The sequence below is a fragment of the Quercus suber genome, unplaced genomic scaffold, assembly GCF_002906115.3.
Source record: "Quercus suber isolate HL8 unplaced genomic scaffold, Cork oak 2.0 scaffold_247, whole genome shotgun sequence".
In the NCBI taxonomy this organism is placed as follows: Eukaryota; Viridiplantae; Streptophyta; class Magnoliopsida; order Fagales; family Fagaceae; genus Quercus; species Quercus suber.
In genome coordinates this window covers 215,562-236,282 of record NW_027069703.1, presented here as the reverse complement: position 1 = coordinate 236,282, position 20,721 = coordinate 215,562, and the positions used below count along the sequence as shown (strand labels likewise).

General features: G+C 32.4%; 2 protein-coding genes across 4 annotated transcripts; both read right to left on the bottom strand.

The window, feature by feature from the left end:
* Nucleotides 1-3,697: 3,697 nt before the first annotated feature.
* Nucleotides 3,698-7,422, bottom strand: LOC111988841 (uncharacterized). 3 transcript variants are annotated; one of them, XM_024020656.2, is made up of 2 exons: nt 6,723-7,422; nt 3,698-3,979 (listed from the first exon to the last, which is right to left on the bottom strand). In XM_024020656.2, the coding sequence occupies exon 1, from the start codon at nt 7,222-7,224 to the stop codon at nt 6,736-6,738; it is 489 nt and encodes a 162-aa protein (XP_023876424.1). In that variant the 5' UTR covers nt 7,225-7,422; the 3' UTR covers nt 3,698-3,979; nt 6,723-6,735. The 3 variants fall into 3 exon arrangements, with proteins under 3 accessions (XP_023876424.1, XP_023876425.1, XP_023876423.1); XM_024020657.2 differs by having other exon boundaries at nt 3,698-3,976; XM_024020655.2 differs by having other exon boundaries at nt 3,698-3,944; nt 6,723-7,413.
* Nucleotides 7,423-17,885: 10,463 nt separating this feature from the next.
* LOC111988839 (protein SODIUM POTASSIUM ROOT DEFECTIVE 2) lies at nt 17,886-20,156 on the bottom strand. Its single transcript, XM_024020653.2, has 3 exons — nt 19,320-20,156; nt 19,125-19,200; nt 17,886-18,247 (listed from the first exon to the last, which is right to left on the bottom strand). The coding sequence occupies exons 1-3, from the start codon at nt 19,518-19,520 to the stop codon at nt 18,120-18,122; spliced, it is 405 nt and encodes a 134-aa protein (XP_023876421.1). The 5' UTR covers nt 19,521-20,156; the 3' UTR covers nt 17,886-18,119.
* Between the last annotated feature and the right edge of the window lie 565 nt (nt 20,157-20,721).

Genomic DNA, 20,721 nt, shown 5'->3' with positions numbered 1-20,721 from the left:
TTTCTCCTCTTTCTCATTTAGATAAAAATTTCATTGTTCCTTGTTAAGACATAAAATGTTCTGGTTGTATGCTGTGCAACATGTACACTAAATAACTCAAATAGTTCTTAAGCATGGCATGATTTAACGCAAATGAAAGTGACAACCTCCAATCATTCTCGAGCTATAAATTATCCTTTTATATAACGTTTTTAATAAGCCACAAGATCCAATCACAACAGTAAATTGCTTCGATGGATCCCAATTAAGACATGATTGAGAAATGATAATGTTTCCTATAATCCTATTCTAAAACTCTAGTGAGGCAATGACCAACCGCACCTATTAAAAATGCATAAAAACTTGGTCAGATTTTATTTTCCTCAAATCAAAACCCATTACATCTCCCAAAAAAAATAAAAACCTTTACTTTATATCGTAAACTTTACTTAGTCTAATATTATTAATTTAAAAGCATTTCTCCTCTCATCCTCCTTTGTCCCCAAACTGTGCCCCCACCTGTGGCTGTGAGACCCACAGACTCACAGAATACTGCCTCCAACAACAACAGAGTAGCAGCAGGCAGCACAAACAAAGTGCATGTTACTATGCAAGTTCCTTTTGATACGTATCACTAATTTTGAGTTATTCTACGCTAGTGTTTTCCTCCCAACTTCAAAAGTGAAAAAAGCGATCATTCAATTAACCCATTTTTATTCTTATAGTCTCTTACTTTACTTTAGGATATTATATATTATATAATAAAAGTTGAGCTTAGAAGTCATGATTGTGTCAAGTGATTTCACCAAATTGCAGTAAAGGCTTAGAAGCTATGCCAAATGGTTTGACTGAATTGATGTAATGTTTTATTATAAACAACAATTTTTTGATCTTATCAATCACTTTGGATAACGTAGGAGTAAGTGTTTTAACAAAATATGCAACCTATGTTTTATTCCTATTAACTTCTTTCTAAAAAAAAAAACTTATTTTTCTTTAAATTCCAATGAAAACGTGAGATCTTTCAAGTTTCACCTTTTTTTTTTTTTTTGAGAGATCAAGAAAGCTTCATCACTAAACATGCTACAAGATAATGATAAAGCCTAGCAATTCAATGGATAATGATAAAGCCCTTTGAGCTGTGTTTATCTAAAATCTTATATTGATAAGTTTTTAGATACACACCATGTAACAAAGACAATTTGTGTTTGAAACAATTTTGTATAATAGTAATCCATATATAAATACAATTATAGACTCTCAGTTAGGCAGTCAAAATACTTCTCATTAATATTGTTGCTACCTTAATCCGCAAAGCAAGGCATGTATTTCACCTCCTCTTCCTCTTCTTCTTCATTTTTTTTTTTCTTTGATTTACTTATTGGCCAGAAAATAAATTTAATGTATGTGAAATCCATAGTACAATTATCTTCAATAGAAATAGATCAATTAATTATTTGAGCGCTCCTAACAACAAATATCTTGAATGATTCATGTTTGATTAAAAAATTATATGTTCTACTATATATATATATATAGTTTATTAAGAGTGCAATTTTTTTTTAATAAGCATTAAAACTCACATGGATTTGAATTTCTCATTAACATTGGTGGGTTTGGGTGCCCTAATTAACTCGGTTTGTAGGTTTTTTTTTTCCCGCAATAAAGTATAAAAAATGACAACAATATTTTTTAAATGACAAAAATAGTTATTGTTTTTCAAAAAATTATATAGAAAAAATGACCAAATAATTTTTTTATTAAAAAAATAGATATAAATTTTTTTTTTCGTTCTTATCATCTTCTACTATAATTTCTAAGTTTTTATTATTAAGAGTAAATAAAATCTTATCTCCAAAATAAATAGATTGCAACGCCATCATTTTTTTGAGAGATGCTACGTCTACGACAATTTTACAACATTTTTACAACAAATCACAAATGGTTAATTGTTATTTGGTTCAAATTTGAAACTTACACTAAGATTACTTTTTTGCCCCAACAATAACAACCAGTAACAACCTGCCACTTAAGATTTGTTATAAAAATATTGTAGACATATCATTTCTCCATTTTTTTTAGTTGAATTTTTTTGAAGCCAACCCCATCATTAATATATATTAACTACACAAAAAAATCATTTATGAATTGTATCCATTTCATTCTAGGTATTAAAAATTAGTATTTAAAGCATTATCTTTTTTGAGGAAATGGTAAGGAAAGTTTTTGGATCTAGCTCTACTTCCTTTATAGTAAATACTCTAAATTTATTCTACTTATATTGCTCCCTTAATATATCTTTTAATTAGTTTCCTTTTGAGTGCAAGCACTTACATTTGGCTAAATAACTACGCAAGTGGTGGGAGGATGAGTTCATGCACCACCAACAATATTAATTCACCTTTAACAAAGTTGGACTAGGAAAAAAAAAAAAAAACAGTTCATTCATTACTTTGAATGATATCTTTAGGGCATAGTAGTGAACATGCACGACACGAAGTTCCTTACCTTAGCTAGATCTCGCTGGTGCCACGTAAACGATAGATAGGAGACGGATGTGTGCTAAAATGCAAGATATGATGGATACAACTTTGTTGTTAACTTAACATGTTTTTTTCTTTTAAAATCAAATATAGAATTTATAAATTATAAATATGACTGTGGTCATTATCAAACCCCCCACACACACGCACGTGTGTTTATATATATATATTGCTGACTTATTTTGTTTTGTCAATAATACAAAGATAGAGGATGAGATCAAATAATACAAATGGTTGTTCATATTGTGTTTCAATTATCAATACAAACTTATTACCAAGGTCTTAACCCTAAGCTTTTCTCCCAAAAAAAAAAAAAAAAAACTTGATTTTGAGCCTTAAAGTTCAATGTATTATTCAAAATCTTTTATATATATTTTTAAGATATCTCTACCATCTTCCATTCAATTATTATTATTATTATATGCATTTTAGTCTCACACAATATGCATTCATTATATATGTAACAACCCCGCTCTAACTGTGTAGATATTATCCGCTTTGGAACCCATACTCCTCACGTTTTATTCTTTCCCAGGTTGCACTGGAGAAAAGGCCTCTACACATTAAAGGGATATCATTCCTTATAAACACATTTTCATGTGCTTTCCTAGGCGATGTGGAATTCCATGGAATGCAAGACCCCCCTTTTTGGGTCACTACAACCTATCCCCTTACGGGCACACGTGTCCTCGCGTGTAAGGCCCATACTTCCGGCTAGGGCTTGGCTCTGATACCATCTGTAACGACCCCGCCCCAACTGTGTAGATATTGTCTGCTTTGGGACCCACCTCACGGTTTTGTTCTTCCCCAAGTTGCGCTAGGGAAAAGGCATTTACACATTAAAGGGAGATCATTCCTTATAAACACATTTCCATGTGTTTCCCTAGGCGATGTAAGATTTCATGAAATACAAGACCCCCCTTTTTGGGTCACTACAATATAACTTAAAAGTAAAATATTCATTTATTTTTATTATCTATTTTATTATTTAATTTTAAGTAAATTAATAAAAAAATTTATTTACATATGAAGTTTGATTAAACCGTGCATCGCACGGGCATAATGCTAGTGTATATAAAAATTAACAAGCAATCAAAACTAACCGTAATTTAGCTCCACATGGCAAATTTGGTGGCCACGGAGGTCATTCCATTTTCTTAATTAAAGATAATATATATTAAAGACGAGGAAAACCCACAGTTCATTACCAAGAAAAAGTAACACATAACTACAGAGACACCGAGGCATCTACTACACAATAAAGAAGTCTAGGAGCATTTTGAGGTTATTATTACAATCTAGTGATTTACAGTCAAATATTAGATACTACAAGCACCGAATACTTTGGTTCGATAAGTACTTCCAACCTTATGAGCGGATACTATCACATAATTTAAGTCCAGTAAAGCAGCAATAGATGCCCTGCAGAGGAGGGAGACCAATCAGAAGTAAGTCTGCTGCCAATTGATCCCAAAAAAAACAACAAAGGTTTAGCATTCTTGAAGTCAACTAGTTAACTATTCTATTACCCAAAAGCTGAAGAACCTACATAGAGTGATAAAAGCTTCACATTTGGATGCAGAGAATTTGAAGGATTCGCCTAGTTTTTAATTAGCATTAAAAAAGATAGCTTGAAGGCAAAGCAAAATCAAGGAAATTCTGAAAGAAGATTTCAGGTAATAAGCACAAAGTAAGAACTAAGAACTAAGGTTCTGAAGATTGATTGAATTTGAGCCCCCGTATTCATATCAATTTGAACTTATCAAAAAAGAATTCATATCATTTCAAACCTCTAGCTCTTAGTAACATTAAAAACAAGGTTATTTTGATCTAAATGTACTTTATCACTGCTGCATGCATGTACTACAGCAGTAAAAATACGGGCACAAAAACTCAGTTGTCAGCTTTGAGATTTCACAAACAATTGAACAAGAACTCAAATAAATAAAATCTAGAAAGTGTTTCAGAACCCTAAATAAATAACATCTAGAAAGTGCCTACATCAAAGTACACCATACTACATAAGCCTCCATAACCATCTAAAGAAAATAAAAGAACAAGGTGAAAAGCATTCCTACCAACAATGGGTTAAATTAATAGGATTTTAAAAGTTCATGGTTAGATTTGAAACAAACAAAACTATAGGGTTTAGGATCCGTTTGAATATCGCTTATTTTGCTAAAAACTAAAAACACTGTAACAAAATAATTTTTAAATGTGTAAATAGTGCCGTGGGACCCATTTTTAATGAAAAAGTTGCTAAAAAAAAGGTTTGTAGGTCCTGTAAACAGTGCACGGGATCCACTGGTGTGACATAAAGCCATTGAAAAGCGCTTTTCCAAAAAAAAAAATGCAGACTTGGATACTGAAACGCGGTATCCAAACGCTATCTCAATTTATAACAATTGTAAACTTCAGAGTTTAATTTGAAACTTTTGAAATTAAAAGGTATAAAAATTTAATCTGAAAGACTGAAATCACCTAAAGTGTAGCGCTTAATATGTACTTTTCTGGTTTTCCCACAATCTAAAATAATTTCATTATATGTAATTTATTTGTCTACTATTAGCTGCGGGGGTAGTTCATCAAATCTAGCTATGAAACTCCAGTAATTGTTTGGAATTTCTGTCATTGACATATGGTTGAGACTAGTATACACTTTTGGTAGATACATCCAAGTAACAAAAGTTCTTTTGTAGGCACCAGACTTTTATAAAGACAGCAATAATAAATGAACGGCAAACAGGAAAGTTGAGCATAAGTATGATATCACAATACAAGACCAAACAAGAAATAACAAAAAGGTCTAGAATTGCATGATCCAGATTAAACAAATAATAACAGATAACAGATCCACAAAACAAAAATCCTCTAAGACAAATAGCATGGCTGGAAATGTTATTTTCCTATATTCACAGGAAGTAATACAAAAAGAACTCATCAGCATGTATGAACACCAAAAATAAATAAATAAATAAAACAAAAGACAAATCATATCTTAAATCATACTAGTGCTATCTAAAGGCTTGAAGAAATCTCTCATCATATCTTAAATAATGCTAAACCTTTTAGATAGCACTAGTATATCAAATCATCAATAAACGTCATACCTATTGCACAAAACTCCTACTCCTTTGTTGGAGACTAGGAGAGGTTATTGGTAAGTAGTCTTTCCTCCAATTTTGTATCAAATCACCAACAGTCTAGAATGGCTAATATCCAAGAGTTCACTAAATTAAAATCGTAAGAGCTTTTCTAATTGCATTCCATTAATATTTTGTTTTTAGTAATTCATCTAAGATTCATAAGCCAAAAAATTTCATATCCAATATCCAATTATATAATCTTGACAATTCAAGCAATCCCATAGCTTTTGTGGCCCTTTCATTTCGCAGAATCTTTATAGATTCCTAGAATTATATTCCCACCATTTGGTATTACTCAGCATTCACAAATTCCTGGGAATGTACCATACCTACGTTTGATTAAAACACCATAATCCCAGTAATAATTATATAATGCACACGCATATATCTTGAGAAAGATTGATGCTAGGAATATTATACATTTTACTATATTTGCCTTACAAAATGATGTGTCATCATTCATACATTTATTTAATATGATGTTGAATTGAAGTTACACGTTAAAAGCTTTTTGTAGTAAGATTAGTAGTGACATTAGCAATTTCCCATAATTTAAAAGCTAACCACCCTTTTCAATCTTTTAATTTCAAAATAATAATAATAATAACCAACCTTTAACCAAACAAAAACAAAAAGAAAAAAAAAAGTACAACTAGCAAACACTTTATAACCCTAAAGCATATTGACAAATTTGGGAACTTTCCAGTAATGTTTTTATTTGCAAAGTGGGAATTACTCTGGAAAAGAACATATTCGATACAAACAGATGCCTAGTAAACTAAAATTAAAACAAAAACAAAAAAGACAGCAACCATTTTGTTCATGCTACACAGAATATTCAGGAATAATCGAGATACATAGAGCACAATTCGATTCAATCAATTTTTATACTTTAAATCAATAATTACTAATTAATAATTATCACTCAGAGATATTAATTCAATAGTGAATACTAATCATAACGCACAACACATACTTTAGTCTCGAATTTCCCTGATCAATCCAAAACCCTAATTAAGAGAGAATTGAATTGAATTGGGATTTGAATTCATACCTCACTCGCTCGCTCACGAAGAGGAGTGTTTGCCTTCGCAATCGGGGCTCTCGTCGAAGTTCTTGGAGGGGTACTTGGCGGTGACCATGCCGACCTCGAACACCAAGTCTTCGCCGGTGGATCGGATGCCGGTTATGGACCACCACCTGAACAACGCACGGACCCGAATCCCGTCGAGCTCAGCGATCTTACCCGAAACGATCTTTCCCCTGACTGTCCTGGAATAGGTGGCTAGGTAGTTGTCCGGCGGGAGAGTGATCTTGCAGTCGCCGCCGAGCTCGACGGAGAAGTCGCCGGAGGTCTTGTTTATGGAGTAGCCATGGACTGAGGAGGGTAAGAGTCCGACTGGGAAGCCGTAGTTGGTGAGCTCGGTGTGGGCCACGGATAGGGATTGGGTCGGTTTCGGGTTCGGGTCGGAGATTTGGGCAGAGATGGGTATGAGGAGGATGAGAAGGGCGAGGGCGGAGAAGAAGAAGAAGAAGAAGAGGGATTTTGGGGTCATGGTATTGAATTTTGAGTTTTGAGTTTGACTGATGAGAAGAAGAATGCTGTGTTGTGTTGTGCTTGTGTTTTTGTTTTATGTGTTTTTTCTGCTTTTTGATTTTTGCTTTGCTTGCTCTGGTTGTGTAGGGGCCTGTAGGCGAAGGCGGCACGTTGGTGAGCGAGTCCTCGTTTTTAAATTACTGAGGGAAGGTCCTCGTTTGACATTTACAAAACGACAGTAATTTTTTCGCTGGGACGGTACTAACCGAAGTTCCTATTTTTTGGGTTTAAGATGGGTGTAACGTAAACAGTTTTTTGAACATCCGATTGTTGCCTAGCTGGTGATACATGGGATTAGGATTGCAAATATTTCACGTCCTATTTGATTTGCCTGTCCTGCACTGCACAAGTTTTCTTATAACTTTATTTAGTATACCAGTGATTAGATAAATAGTTAGATAAGATTTATATGTAAGCTCAAAATTTATAGGGATAATGACAAATTACCCACCTTTAATTTAGCCGAATTTTAACTTATCCACTCGTGGTTTTATTTTTTGACACTTTATCCACCGGTGCTTCACTTTATTACTACTCTGTAACCCACCTCTCTTTCAGACGTTACTCTAACGCATTTTTTATCAAAAACAAATCCCAAAATAGATCAAACACTCCTCTCTCCCAAAACACACTCCCATTCACATGAGGTAAATCTACTAATTTGATTGAAAATCATGAGTACATACAATATGAACATCTTAGCGTATCAATAATTATGATAAAGTCAAGAACATCTTAACTGAAAGAAGTATATCCAAACTTGATATGATATGAGGAGTGAGAGAGTCCACATATTACAACAAACACATAACACAACACAAGATCTCAGAGAGAGAGAGAGAGAGAGATCACAACACAAAAAATAAGTTCTAGCATGGGTATGGGAATTTGTCACTCTGAAATGGCGGATTTTGAGACAAACCCAATTGAAGAAACCAAAAACCCATTTCAGATCTCAGAGAGAGAAAAATAAGCAAATCCACTCTTCTTTGCCACTTGCTTCGACTTGAAAGGGAGGTTGGGTTGTCTTTGGATTTGGGTTTAGCATTTTGATGAGTCACGGCAATGAATGGTATGCTGGGATTTTATTGGGTAGATTTTTCGTTTGGAGTTTGTTGGGTGGGCTTGTTGTTGTGTTTCGATGATTCGTGAATATGAAGGAAAGGATGGGTTGCTGAGACTTTTTTTAGGTGCTCATGTTTTTTGAATGGTTTTTACTAGGTTTTTGTTGGTATGAATGGTTGGGTTTACTTTGAATATTTCTATTTCAGGGGGCTAGTTAGATTGAATTGGCTTTTTGGCTCAAGGGGCAAGTCGATTTAATGGTTTTGTTTGTATGATGGGTTTCTTAGTTTGAGGAAATCTAGGTTTATTTATACTAAGTTTTGGGAGAATAAAAATCACCATGGAACAAAACACAAATACAATCAACTAGCTAAAGACAAAAAGTTTGGGTTTGTAGGCTTTTGACTATTCGCTTCAATTACTTCCCCTAGCAATTGTTCCTCACACTAGCAACTTGAATAATTACTAGTTCCTAAAAATAAAAGGATATCGGAAGGAAGGGGAGACATTGGAAGGAAGGGGAAGCAACTACCGTTGGTGGCAGGGGCGATGAGCACGCAAAGGAGAAACACACTTTCAGTCTGGCTCCTGTTTAGGTGTGTGTGTGTGTGTGTGAGAGAGAAAGAGAGAGAACCTGGGGAAGCTTCTACCATAAAGATCAGTGGTGGATTGGTATGGTGATCCTGGAGATCGATGGTGATGGGATTTGGTTATGGTGGTCTTCATGGGAGGCTGGCTTTCACGATGAAGGTGATTATGGTGGTCTTCTTGTATTCTAGGTTTGAAAATATTTTAATTTGAGCCATGTTTTAAAAGATGCATATTCCTAGGTTTAAAATAGCCCATTTTGATCTCGTTTTCTTTTGCTTTTTTTGTTTTTCTTGTTTTGGGATGAGAGAGACAAGACTTATTTACCTCTTTTTTTTTTAACAGAGGTAGGTAACAGACACTAAACGGAAATAACCTTAGGTGGGTAAAGTGTCAAAAATGAAATCACGAGTGAGTAAGTTAAATTTGGTCTAAACTACAAGTGAATAATCTGTAATTATACCAAAATTTTAAAATAATTAAACCTAAATGATTAGATAAATAGTTATAATAAATTATAAAATAAGTAAATAATTTTAATAAAAAAATTAATTTAAGTTTTGATTGTTTAGAATTTAGATTTTATTAGTGTTTATTTATTTTTATATTTTAAAATTCTCTATGTGTTTTGTGTTAATTTCTTAATATGAGATATGGAATGAATTTGATCATTCCTATTTGGATGGGAACAACGATTTGCTGCAAACAGGTTTGTTGGAGCTGCTGCATATAGTGGTAGGTGGCAAAATTTTAAAGTGATATGTGTCTAGGACACATGACCAGCTATGAGTGGAATTTCTTCATTAACGTTTCTCTTGTTTATCTATCAAATGGCTTAGGCAAAACCCATTAGACTCAAAACTCATCTCTCCCTATCATCAAATTCTCTTTTCCACCTCTATTCCTCTCATTAGAATCCCTAGCCCACCTAACCCATCAAAAAATAACTCCGCCCACCCCATGCTCTCACCGCCGACTCACCTAACCGTGTTTGTCTCTATGGGTTGCTTCAATTCAAACTTACTAGGTCGCTTCAATTGGTTACTGGACCACAGATTTGCTTAAGGGTGGTTCAAATGGGCTTCTTGGATTGTTGTCAATGGAGTATTTTTTTGTGTTGATGGTTGTTGGGTGGTTCAATTTGGTGCGTTGCTTTATCAACGCCAATGGGTTGTGGTAGGCTGTGTTTGATATGGGTGGGTCACGGTGGGCTACGGGTTTGATATGGGTAGGTCATGGCTGCGCACGATGGGATACTATAGGTTAGGTGGCTGGGGTTTTTTGAGTTTTGAGAAGAACAAAGAAGGAGAAAAGAGAGAAAGGGATTTGGGCTTGGATGAAGGAGAGAGAGAGAGCAAACGTTAACGCCATTTGTCATCTCAAATGAATTAATTGGTCATGTGCGTTGCATGAGACCACTAAACATGTGTCACTTTAATGTTTTGCCACCTAACCCTGTATGCAACAGCTTCGGCAAACCTGTATGCAACAAATCCTTGTCCTTTGGATTATATTTAATCTATGCCCTGGCCAACACAAACAATAATAAACAAAATAATTTCTCAAAACCATTTTTTTAGTGATATTTTAATTGAAAAAAATCAACACACTCACAAATTAAATATAATAACCAAAACTAAAAATCAAAACATACACAAAAGATTTTAAAATTTGAGAACATAAAAAATAAAAATAAAAATACATAAGAAAACCAAGAATTTAAATGGATGTCCATAGTTTTACTTCTTTATAGTAAACTTCATTTGGCATAATATTCTGCACACAAATTCAAAAATAAAGAACAATAAATAAGATGAATTTATTACATTGAAACATAAGCGTAAGTTGCATTTTGGGGAAAAAAAAAATACAATAACTTGGGGTGTATTGTATGGGGATTAATTATAGGAATGACTTATTGGTTAAGAGGGATTGTATCGATGAATATATATAAGTTCTAAAAATTTTGATAATAGACTTTTTGGAGTAGAATTTAAATTTATAAAACTTAGATGATAAAGCTTTATCTAATTTAAATTATCGTTAAATCTTATCCTTTAATCAAGAGCTTTGTAACTTAATGTCCTTATAAAATATTAATTTAATAAGATGCAACTTGAGGGAAAAACAAAAACAAAAATGTGGGTTGTGTCATGTGTGAGATTTTAAGTATAGAAAATTTTGATAATATACTTTTAGTTTGAATAAAATTTAAATTTGTTCTAAATTATGGTTAAATCATGCAACTTGAGGAAAAAAAAACAAAAACAAAAATAAAAACGTGGGTTGTGTGAGATTTAAGTTTAGAAAATTTTGATAATAGACTTTTAGTTTGAATAAAATTTAAATTTGTTTTAAATTATTGTAAATCTTAACCCTTAGTCAAAACATGGATTTTTTTTTAGAAAGAAAACATGGGTTGTTGTGTGGGATTTAAGTTTAAAATTTTTTTATAATAAACTTGTAGTTTGAATAGAATTTAAATTTGTTGAAATTTAAATGATAAAGTTTTACCCAAATTAAATAGTTGTTAAATATCATCCCTTAATTGAGGAAATTATCCTAATTTGTTTTAAATTATTTTTAAATCATGAAACTTGAAGAAAAAAGCAAAAAAGCATTGTGTGAGATTTAAGTTTAGAAATTTTTTATAATAAATGTGGGGGGTAGAAACCCAAACTTATGTATTGAGTCCAAAGCCCTATTTGAGGGTTACTGTGTGTCCGAAGTGGCAAAAATTGTTAAAGAGTAGTCCGCATGAAAGAAAGATACCTGGAAGTGAAAAAGATCGGTCTAAAGAGAGCACCAGCGTTTCGAAGAGAGCACCAGCGTTCCGAAGAGATCATTCTCCTCGGATGTAAAGATTCTTGGTCAAGCAAATATCTAGGGGGTTCGAATGATCTTACTAATGACTTCAACAATCTGGATAAGCTCTGGACATGCCTGGAGATAAGAAGAATGGAGAAATATCTAAAAGGAAAAGTTGTCACCACCACATTAAATGTACTGCATCTGCTTTTCTGGCCGCATTAATGTGGAGAATACCCCTGAATAGTGTCAATCCAGCTACCACCACTCACAGAAAGCTAAGGAAGAAATTTGACGTGACACATACTCAAGTAGACACTTAGATAAAGAACAAGTGGACGATGAAGATGATGAGGGAGGATGCTATATAAAGAAAAAGCTTCTAAAGAAGAAGGGGACTTTTGGAGAGTTGTATTGATTTTTCATTGAATAATATTCCTCTACGGACATAAAATAAAAAGACTGTGAAGTGTGTTTTTTTATTAGTTCCTTTTTGGCACTGTAGTTAACTATTGCTTAGTCCACAATTAGCCTAACTCTTTTATCTATTATCTACAAATTCATTGTTCTGGATTCATTGGGCTCATAATCCAAACCTCTTGGGCTTGGGCCACTAAAATATACCCTACAATAAATATTTAGTTTGAATAAATTTTAAATTTAATTTAAATTATTGTTAAATCTTATCCCTTAATCAAAACATGGGTTGTTTTTTTTTTTAGAAAGAAAACATGGGTTATTGTGTGGGATTTAAGCTTTTAAATTTTTTTATAATAGACTTTTAGTTTGAAACTTTGAATAGGATTTAAATTTTTTGACATTTAAATGATAAATTTTTACCTAAATTAAACAATTGTTAAACATTATCCCTTAATTGAGGAAATATATCCAACAAAAATATATAATTAATTTACTAATTAATAAGAGTAGCCACTTGGCACAATCACGACTTTTAAACTCAAACTATATTATATTATATTATATAATATGTAGGGTTAGGATTTGTGGCCCAAACCCAAGACAATAAATTTGTAGAGTGTGAATAATAGAGCTAAGTTAACTATGGAGTTTACAACGATTGATCACAACATACAAGTATAAACCAGCATAAAAGTACACGTAAAGATTAAATAAGTTGAAGTTCGAAGAGATTTATGATAAATTGAGTACTATTTACAATTCTTAAGGTTACAGTAAGACCTCTCTTTTTTCTTTTTTTTCCTCCTCTTCTTCCCCCCTCACTATTAGGGGCCCTTCTTCTTTATATAGCATCCTCAGCCATCATCCCCATCATCCCCATCATCCACTTGTTCTTCATCTAGCTCCCTACTTGAGTGCATGTCATGTCATGTATCTCCCTCAGCTTTTTGTGAGTGGCGTTAGCTGTAGTTATACTATTCAGGGGTCTTCTCTACATAAATGCGGTTAGAAAAGTTGCTGCAGTGTATTTAATACGGTAGTGACAGCTTTTCCTTTTAGATATTTCTCCATTCTTCTTATCTCCGGACGTGTCCAAAGCTTATCTAGATTGCTGAAGTCACTAGTAAACTCATTTGAATCCCCTAGATATTTATATGACCCAAAATCTTTACATCCGAGGATAATAATCTCTTCGGAACATTGATGCTCTCTTCGAACATTCTTCTTCGCCCCATGTATCTTTCTTTCGCGCGAAGTACCCCTCGACGATTTTAGCCTCTTCAGACATGCAATAACCTTCACATTGGGCTTTAGGCCCACTACGTATGGTTGGGTTTTCACCCCACATAATATATATTATTATATATATATATATAACACACACAATAACAATAAAACCTTGGTTCCAAAATTGTTGGGTCAGTTATAGATCATCAAAAGATTAATTAGGGTAGAATTTATATTTTTTTTTCCTCTATTATGTTATGATCCCAAAAATACTTGTTTTCTCTCTTTTAATACACTCTTAAATGCTTCTCCTTTAGTTTCTCAACCAAAAAAAAAAAGCTCATTCTTTTTTCTATTTAATCTTTATCTCATTAATGTCAAATCACCTATTAGGAATGAAAAAATACCTCCAACTCGCCTTACCCCTACCCTCAACTTGCGCTTATCATGCTTCAAAGTGAGGAGAAGGTAACCCTATTTGGAGCTCACCTCGTCTTGTTGGCTGTTGCTATCAGGGAACTTCCAAAGACCAAAAGCCATGCACACCACATTTCCCCCCCCCCCCCCAAAAAAAAGGAAATGGATATTCAAATCTAAACGTCTCCATTGAAAACCTTAAAAAAAATGTCATTTGACCTACACTAGGAAACAAAAGTCGACGGTGAAGTATTATAATTTCTAGATTTGGTGTGGGTTTGGATTAATTTTTCACTAAAAAAAAATTATTTGCCGAAAATTGATAATAGAATAGTTTAATCTTTAATAATTAAAAAGAAAAAAAAAACCCTAAGTTATAGATAAGCAAATAAATTAAAAAGCTACAAGAGAAGCTAATCTCTTCAGACTAATAAATAACACGATCATATCTTGTGCAATAAAACTTCCTAGCTGTAAGTAGAATACAAAAACTTTCTATGTATGGATAGCTAGAAAGAAAAATTCTAGCTAGAACCACTTCCACCGAACACATAGTCCCAATTTCAGATAATACAGCATATAGTGACAAAGGCCCATTGGGCCGTTAATATGAGTGTCCAATCGGATGAATGCGGTGCTAGACATATAAGATGGTTCTCCAAAATGCAAAAGCCCGCAATCCTTTTTTATTTATTTATAAAGAATCTCTATTCCAAGTCTCCAATATCTTGGAAAAGTAAAAAATCAACAAATCAACAAATAAAGCCATCTGACATTGCGTGGTATTTATTTATTTGGGTAAAAGATGATAATTGTTAGTATATAATAAGAGAGATATATACGACATGCGTTCTTTATCTCTTTGAACATTTTCTTTTTTAAAAAAAAATTGAGAAACAATTATCTCTTTGAACATGAACATTCAATTTTACGGCTATGTTATCAGCAATGAGCAGCATGGATTAAGACATACATTATCGTTGATGGGCAGTGGCAGCCGCCCCACCCACCAGCATGGATAAAGACTGTTCTTATTACAGTCTTACTTTCAATTTCTTGCACTCAGGATTTTGTCGTAATATTGTAAGGATTATTATTTTGCTTGCTGTAGAGGGCACACATAGCTGATTACATGCCTGGAGCTAGCAGGACAAGTTTGATTCTATCTATGATTTCCATTGACTGTTGCATTAGAAATATGCATAGTATATTAGGCTGTATATATGAATCTTTTCCTCTCTTTTTAAAAAAAAAAAAAAAAATTAATTAAGAAGGAAAAGGGATGCGTGTGATCACTATCTCCCACTCATTTAAACCCTACTCTTGGATGGCATGGGACTAGTCAAGCAATAATGGAACTTAATATTACTCAAAGTCTCAAATTCATAGATCTCAAAAAAAAAAAAAAAAAAAAAAAAAAGTCTCAAATTCATAACTTCTGGACTCGTACGTGTTATAGATATATCACAAGAATTTCATAGTATTAAATCATGCCCTCGTGGTAAATCTTTTACAGTTTTACACTTTTACTGGATTAAGTAGGCACAAAATTTGCGTAAAACACTGCACAGACTGGGCTGTAGCACCGTTGGTCTGTGGCTGCTTGCAAGGCCCAATGCTATTAATTGGGTGATTTAATTGTAACAGGTGGTGGTCGATTTTTATTTTAAAATAATATCACAAATAGATTATACAAATTTTATATAAGCTCAACTCAAAAACTTTTTTTTTTTTTTTTGTGAAAATAATACATGACCATTCCTTAGTGGTTCTATTATAGTTATATTTATGGTATCTGGTTAAAGAAAATTCATTGTTAAATAAAATAAAATACATATTTGGTACGAGTAAGAAATTTTAGGTTTTATCACCCCAGTTCAAAGTTCTAACAATACATTTTTGGCATGTGTGTTCAATACTTTAATATACTTAGTTTTCTTATCAAAAAAAAAAAATTTAATATACTTAGTTTTTGTCATCTTTCTTCAGTACTCAAATAATTTTTTTTCCCTAGTTTTTTTTTGTTGATCTTTGGGACATTAAAAAAAAAATGCAAAGTCACATGAGATGTCAATTTAAAAGAAAATTCAAGTTTTTGAGAGATTTATTGAAATTTATTTTTAACTTTAAAATGCAAAGTTTAAATTGACATCTCACATGTTAGAGTCTAGTGTATTACACAAGTTTGTTAATATTTGTGAGTGGTTAATCATGAAGTTAATTTTCAAAAATAAAATTCAAATATTTAAGAGGGTAAAATTTTCGTTAAAATAAAAATAATCTCATAACATGTGAATAAAGTTAAAAATATACTATAGATACTTTATCAATGCTCAATTTAAATTTAGTTTTTTTTTTTAATATAAAATTTATAGGACTTTCAATTACTCAATAATATATTACTTATTAAATTTTATATGAAAGATAATATCTAATCAAAACATACAACGTTAAAAAAAAATTTAAAATTTAAAATTAAATTAAATTAATTTCTCTGGAATTTTAAGTATCTATCACAAAATATGAAACTTCACTCACTTTTTAAAGCAAAATAGAAAACGCATACATAACTATGTATGAGCATGTGTGTATATGCATATTACTTAAGTTTCATACAATTTCATTTTGGTCCTTGAAGTTGACCTCCTAGAAAAGATTTCTAATTCCATCCCACTTTTGTTTGAATTGAGTACTAAAAATTCATGTTTGTTCATTTTATTTTATTTTGAACATAAGCCGGGCTCAAGCTTATCACCAAATAAGATTACATGTTTAAGGCTTTAAACTTAATTCATTGTCTTAACTAATTCTTTTCTCATATATGGTAAAACTATGACTAAAATGCTTTATCCCTCCTAAATCTCTAAAATTACAAATGGACTGCTTATATTATTAATAAACTATAAAAAAAATTTGATATCATATGAATCTATTTACAAATTTATACAATTCAATCTCAAATCTATATAAGTTTTTTAGATAAATATACATATTAAAATATAATATTATATATAGTTAAATTAAGTATTAATTATGTTTATAAGTTTGTTTACAAATACATTATTATGTTTGAATTTGGCTCATTTAATATTCGAGCCTAAACCTAGGCTTGAATTTGACTTGTTTGCTAAATAAACAAACATTTCAAGCAAGCTTGAATTGTTCATGAAAAAATTGGTTATTTACAATCCTAGGTGGGGCTCCTGACAAGAGAGACAAGAAAAGGAATAAGTTAACTTAGAAGATTGACAAGGGATTTTTTTTTTTTTAAAAATTCTTTTTTTGTTAGACATGTGAAAAATTATTGCTTTTTTTTTTTGAAAGAGTTTCAACCTATGGCGTCCGCTCCTGATAATTGCTTTTTATTATCAGACCAAGACACCAATCAGTTTTTGGTGTAGGCGGGGATTGAACCCCAGATCTCTTATACAACCATCAGAGACTTTACCAATTGAGCTAACTGGAACCCACAAAAAATTATTGCTTTTGAACTCTAGTATGAATGTTTGTTCATCTTAATTATCCAAAAAAAAAAATGATAAATAAGATCTATGTCATTCTCAAAGTGAAGGTCATAGAGAACATCATGAAAAAATCTATGCCTATTTATGTTATACTCCCCTTTTATAGAGCTCTTTATTATGGGCTATGCATATTTATGCAGAGTCGGCATCATTCCTCTTGTTTGGTCTTCTAATAAATTCATTTATTATTTTAATTTTTAAGTGTGGGATGGACCCTTTTTTTTTTTTTTTGAGAAGTGATTTTGTATTATGAGGTAGAGAGAAGAAAAGAAATAATTATATATTCATATTGTTATTGAGAAAATTTTAAAACAATGGTTTATATAGTTACTGTACCAATTATAAAATTTGTTTACCCACAAATTAATCTGTAAAAATGCATTTTTGAACCCTGAATTATGCATAGGAAGAGAAGTGACAATTTAACTACAAAACTCTTGACTCCTAAAAGGAACTTGTTCTACCTTTAAATTCTTATTTATTTCTAAAATCTATATTTTTGACCGTTCATTTTGAACAAATAAAATTAAAAGCCAAATTGTAAGGGCTAATGGTTACTAGGGTACAGTACTTGAATCAAAACTGATAATATATTTGGAATAATACTTGTTGCACACACTGTGCAACACTGCCCATATATTTGAGCTTACATATATATTGGGTCATAGAGAGACCTCAATATTAGATGGTGTAGATTTTTGTTTTCCCCCTCCATAGAAAGAGAACACAAATGGGAACTTGACATCTGTATTATACAGTATGTATGAATGATAAATAATTTGGGAGTGGAAATTGATCATGTTCATCAAGATGGGGAATTCCAAAGCTCTGCGTTTTTGACCTTCGAGACACTCTCCAGCACTTCAAAAGGAAGAATGTCTCCTATAACAACCACCATCTTGGTTTCCAAATCTACTTTGTACGAGGTCACTCCTGTTTTTGAGAAGAGGCAGAAAGAGATAAGTTCGGTTTTAGGTGAAATATATAGTACTATACAAGCAAAACCATACAAAATTTTATTTAGAAATATAGAGAAACCGCAAGATAAGGTTAAAAAGGGAGATTCAAACCTTTTATCAAAAATAAAAAAATAAAACGGGGGAGAAATATTGGTCTTATTTTTGTGCATATATATAAATATGAGTATGATATGGATAAATTTTTTCACATCTTTTTTCATAATTTGTGAAGATGATAAATTGCGATCGAAGGAATATCCCTTTCACATTAATCTATTATTTTTATTAAACATCAATTACAATATACCTTGTAAACACAAATAGTTGTAAAAAATATTGTATTCCTAAATTTATTAAGGGGATGTTGTACATTTCATGTACTTTCTTGTAGTAGAATTAATCATCATGTTCGTATGATTCGAATGGTTTTTTCTTTTCTTTTTTTTAATATATTTTTGCTCAGACAAAAACTGCAAAACGCACATACAAACACAGAAAACATGTTCAACGGATCGTCTTTCCCTTTTTAGATATACAACTGGGTTCATCTTTGTGAATCAATGTTGTTCATCTTTAGTTCCATTAATCCCCCCCCCCCCCCAAAAAAAAAAAAAAAAAACGAAACGTAAAGGATTGTTATTAAAATTTATATGCTTGTCAACGGGCTAAGGAGCAACATTACTAGCATGTTTTAAATATGTAACATGATTAAATGTTGTTGAAGAATGGTTAAGAAATTGTCTTATAGTTTGATTAGTTTCAATCAAGGACTTGATAGCTAATCTAGTAATGCAGATATGAAAAAAAAAAAAAAAAAAAAGAGAGAGAGAGAGAGGACCATTTTTACATACCTTCCATCTTTGAGATATGTTTCTCAACTTTTCTTGCGCAGCCATTGCAGTGCATGGACACCCTTAGCATCACCATCTGCACAGTTCATCAACAAACTGAAAATTTAATAGGACACCATCTAAATTGGATATTGCCAAAACAAGTTCTTCTCTCTCAAAAGAGTAAAAGTAAGTTTAGAGAAAAGAGAGCCTCACCTTGGGTTTCAATTGAAAAGCCAAGGTCTGGTTTCCAGAAACAACATCTTTCAACCTCAGTAACTGGCTTTTATCACTTGCAATCAATGGCTTGCTCTCAAACTCATCTTGGGTTTCCGCAGAGTTCATGCAGAAGCAAGAGCTTGAGCAAGAAGAAAGACAAAAACAGTCTAACACCTTACCAAAGCTTAGCTTCCCCATTTTCAACTACAAGTTTTCACTAACTAGCTCAGACAAATCTGAAGCTAAACAGAACCTCCCCTCATAAAAAATAACAACTTCCCACCAATTACCTACTTAACCAACCACTTCAGTGGTGTGAAGTCCAAGATGCCTAGGCAAACTAATGTGAAATATTATATACTGATAGAGAGAGACAGAGAGATAGAGGGAACAGAGAAGCTAAAAAGGTCAAATATTCATTGGGAAAGACAAAAGTTGAACAGAACCCAATGAAGCCTACGTAGATTAAAAGAAAAAAAGCCAAGACCTTCACTTTCTATATAATCAATTGGTCAAGAAATGTAGACGGTGATTCAGTAACCCAAGAGGGCACTATTAAGTCTTGAGTCTTAACTGTAATCACTTCAACTAGACACTTCTACAATATAAAGCTTGAAAGGAAGAACTTCATGTGAGATAAGCAGTTGAGTACAAGTGTGTCTCTCGTGTGATTGTTCTGTTAAATCAAATAAACCCAAAATACATTGAAAGCCAGGAAGCCTATTCATATGATCAAGAGGTAAAGAGAGCAAGAAAAGAGAGTCACAGTCTCCAATGGAGGAAAGAATAGAAAACTGAACTTTATGACATGTGATGTGATGATGGCTAGCCCAAGTTTGAGGAAAAGAATATTTATAGATGGGTTTGGATATGTTATGTACTAGATAAGCATGATCATCATGCCCAAATTTTATGATAAATGAGCATGCATGAGAAAAGGACCAGTAGAAAAGATAAGAAACAAGGAATATTTGGTAACCCAACATTGAAATAATCAAACATCTGGTAGCTCTTTTCTTAACTACTTAGACCCTCTGAGATTAGAAGTAGTAGTTTCCTGAAGTAACCTTTGCGTTGGAGTAATGGGTAGAAAATAGAATAATAATAATTGGAGACACAATGAGAGTTGAGGCTGTTGACGTATTTGTCATTGCCCTGAATATTTTAGTGGCAAATGGGACAGGAGGCATTGAATTATTGGAGGCCATAAGCTCAGAAGAGTTTTTGAATTATTAGATGATTGAATGATTCTGCTAATTAATGGACCTTTTGTCTACAGGTTGGTCCATGTGATCATAATAGTTCCTTTCTTCTAAAGGGAATAAGGAGATGAGTATTTGAAAAGTTAATAGTGAAGTCATGTTAAGCACGGATTGGTCACACGACTTTAAGCTATGCA

Excerpts from the sequence above, each read along its gene's own strand:
- LOC111988841 (XM_024020656.2), bottom strand. The coding sequence starts at position 7,224 with ATGACCCCAAAATCCCTCTTCTTCTTCTTCTTCTTCTCCGCCCTCGCC.
- LOC111988839 (XM_024020653.2), bottom strand. The coding sequence starts at position 19,520 with ATGGGGAAGCTAAGCTTTGGTAAGGTGTTAGACTGTTTTTGTCTTTCT. Across the intron at positions 19,201-19,319 it reads CTTTTCAATTGAAACCCAAG|ATGGTGATGCTAAGGGTGTC; the intron begins GTGAGGCTCTCT and ends TGAACTGTGCAG. Across the intron at positions 18,248-19,124 it reads ACATATCTCAAAGATGGAAG|GAGTGACCTCGTACAAAGTA; the intron begins GTATGTAAAAAT and ends TCTCAAAAACAG.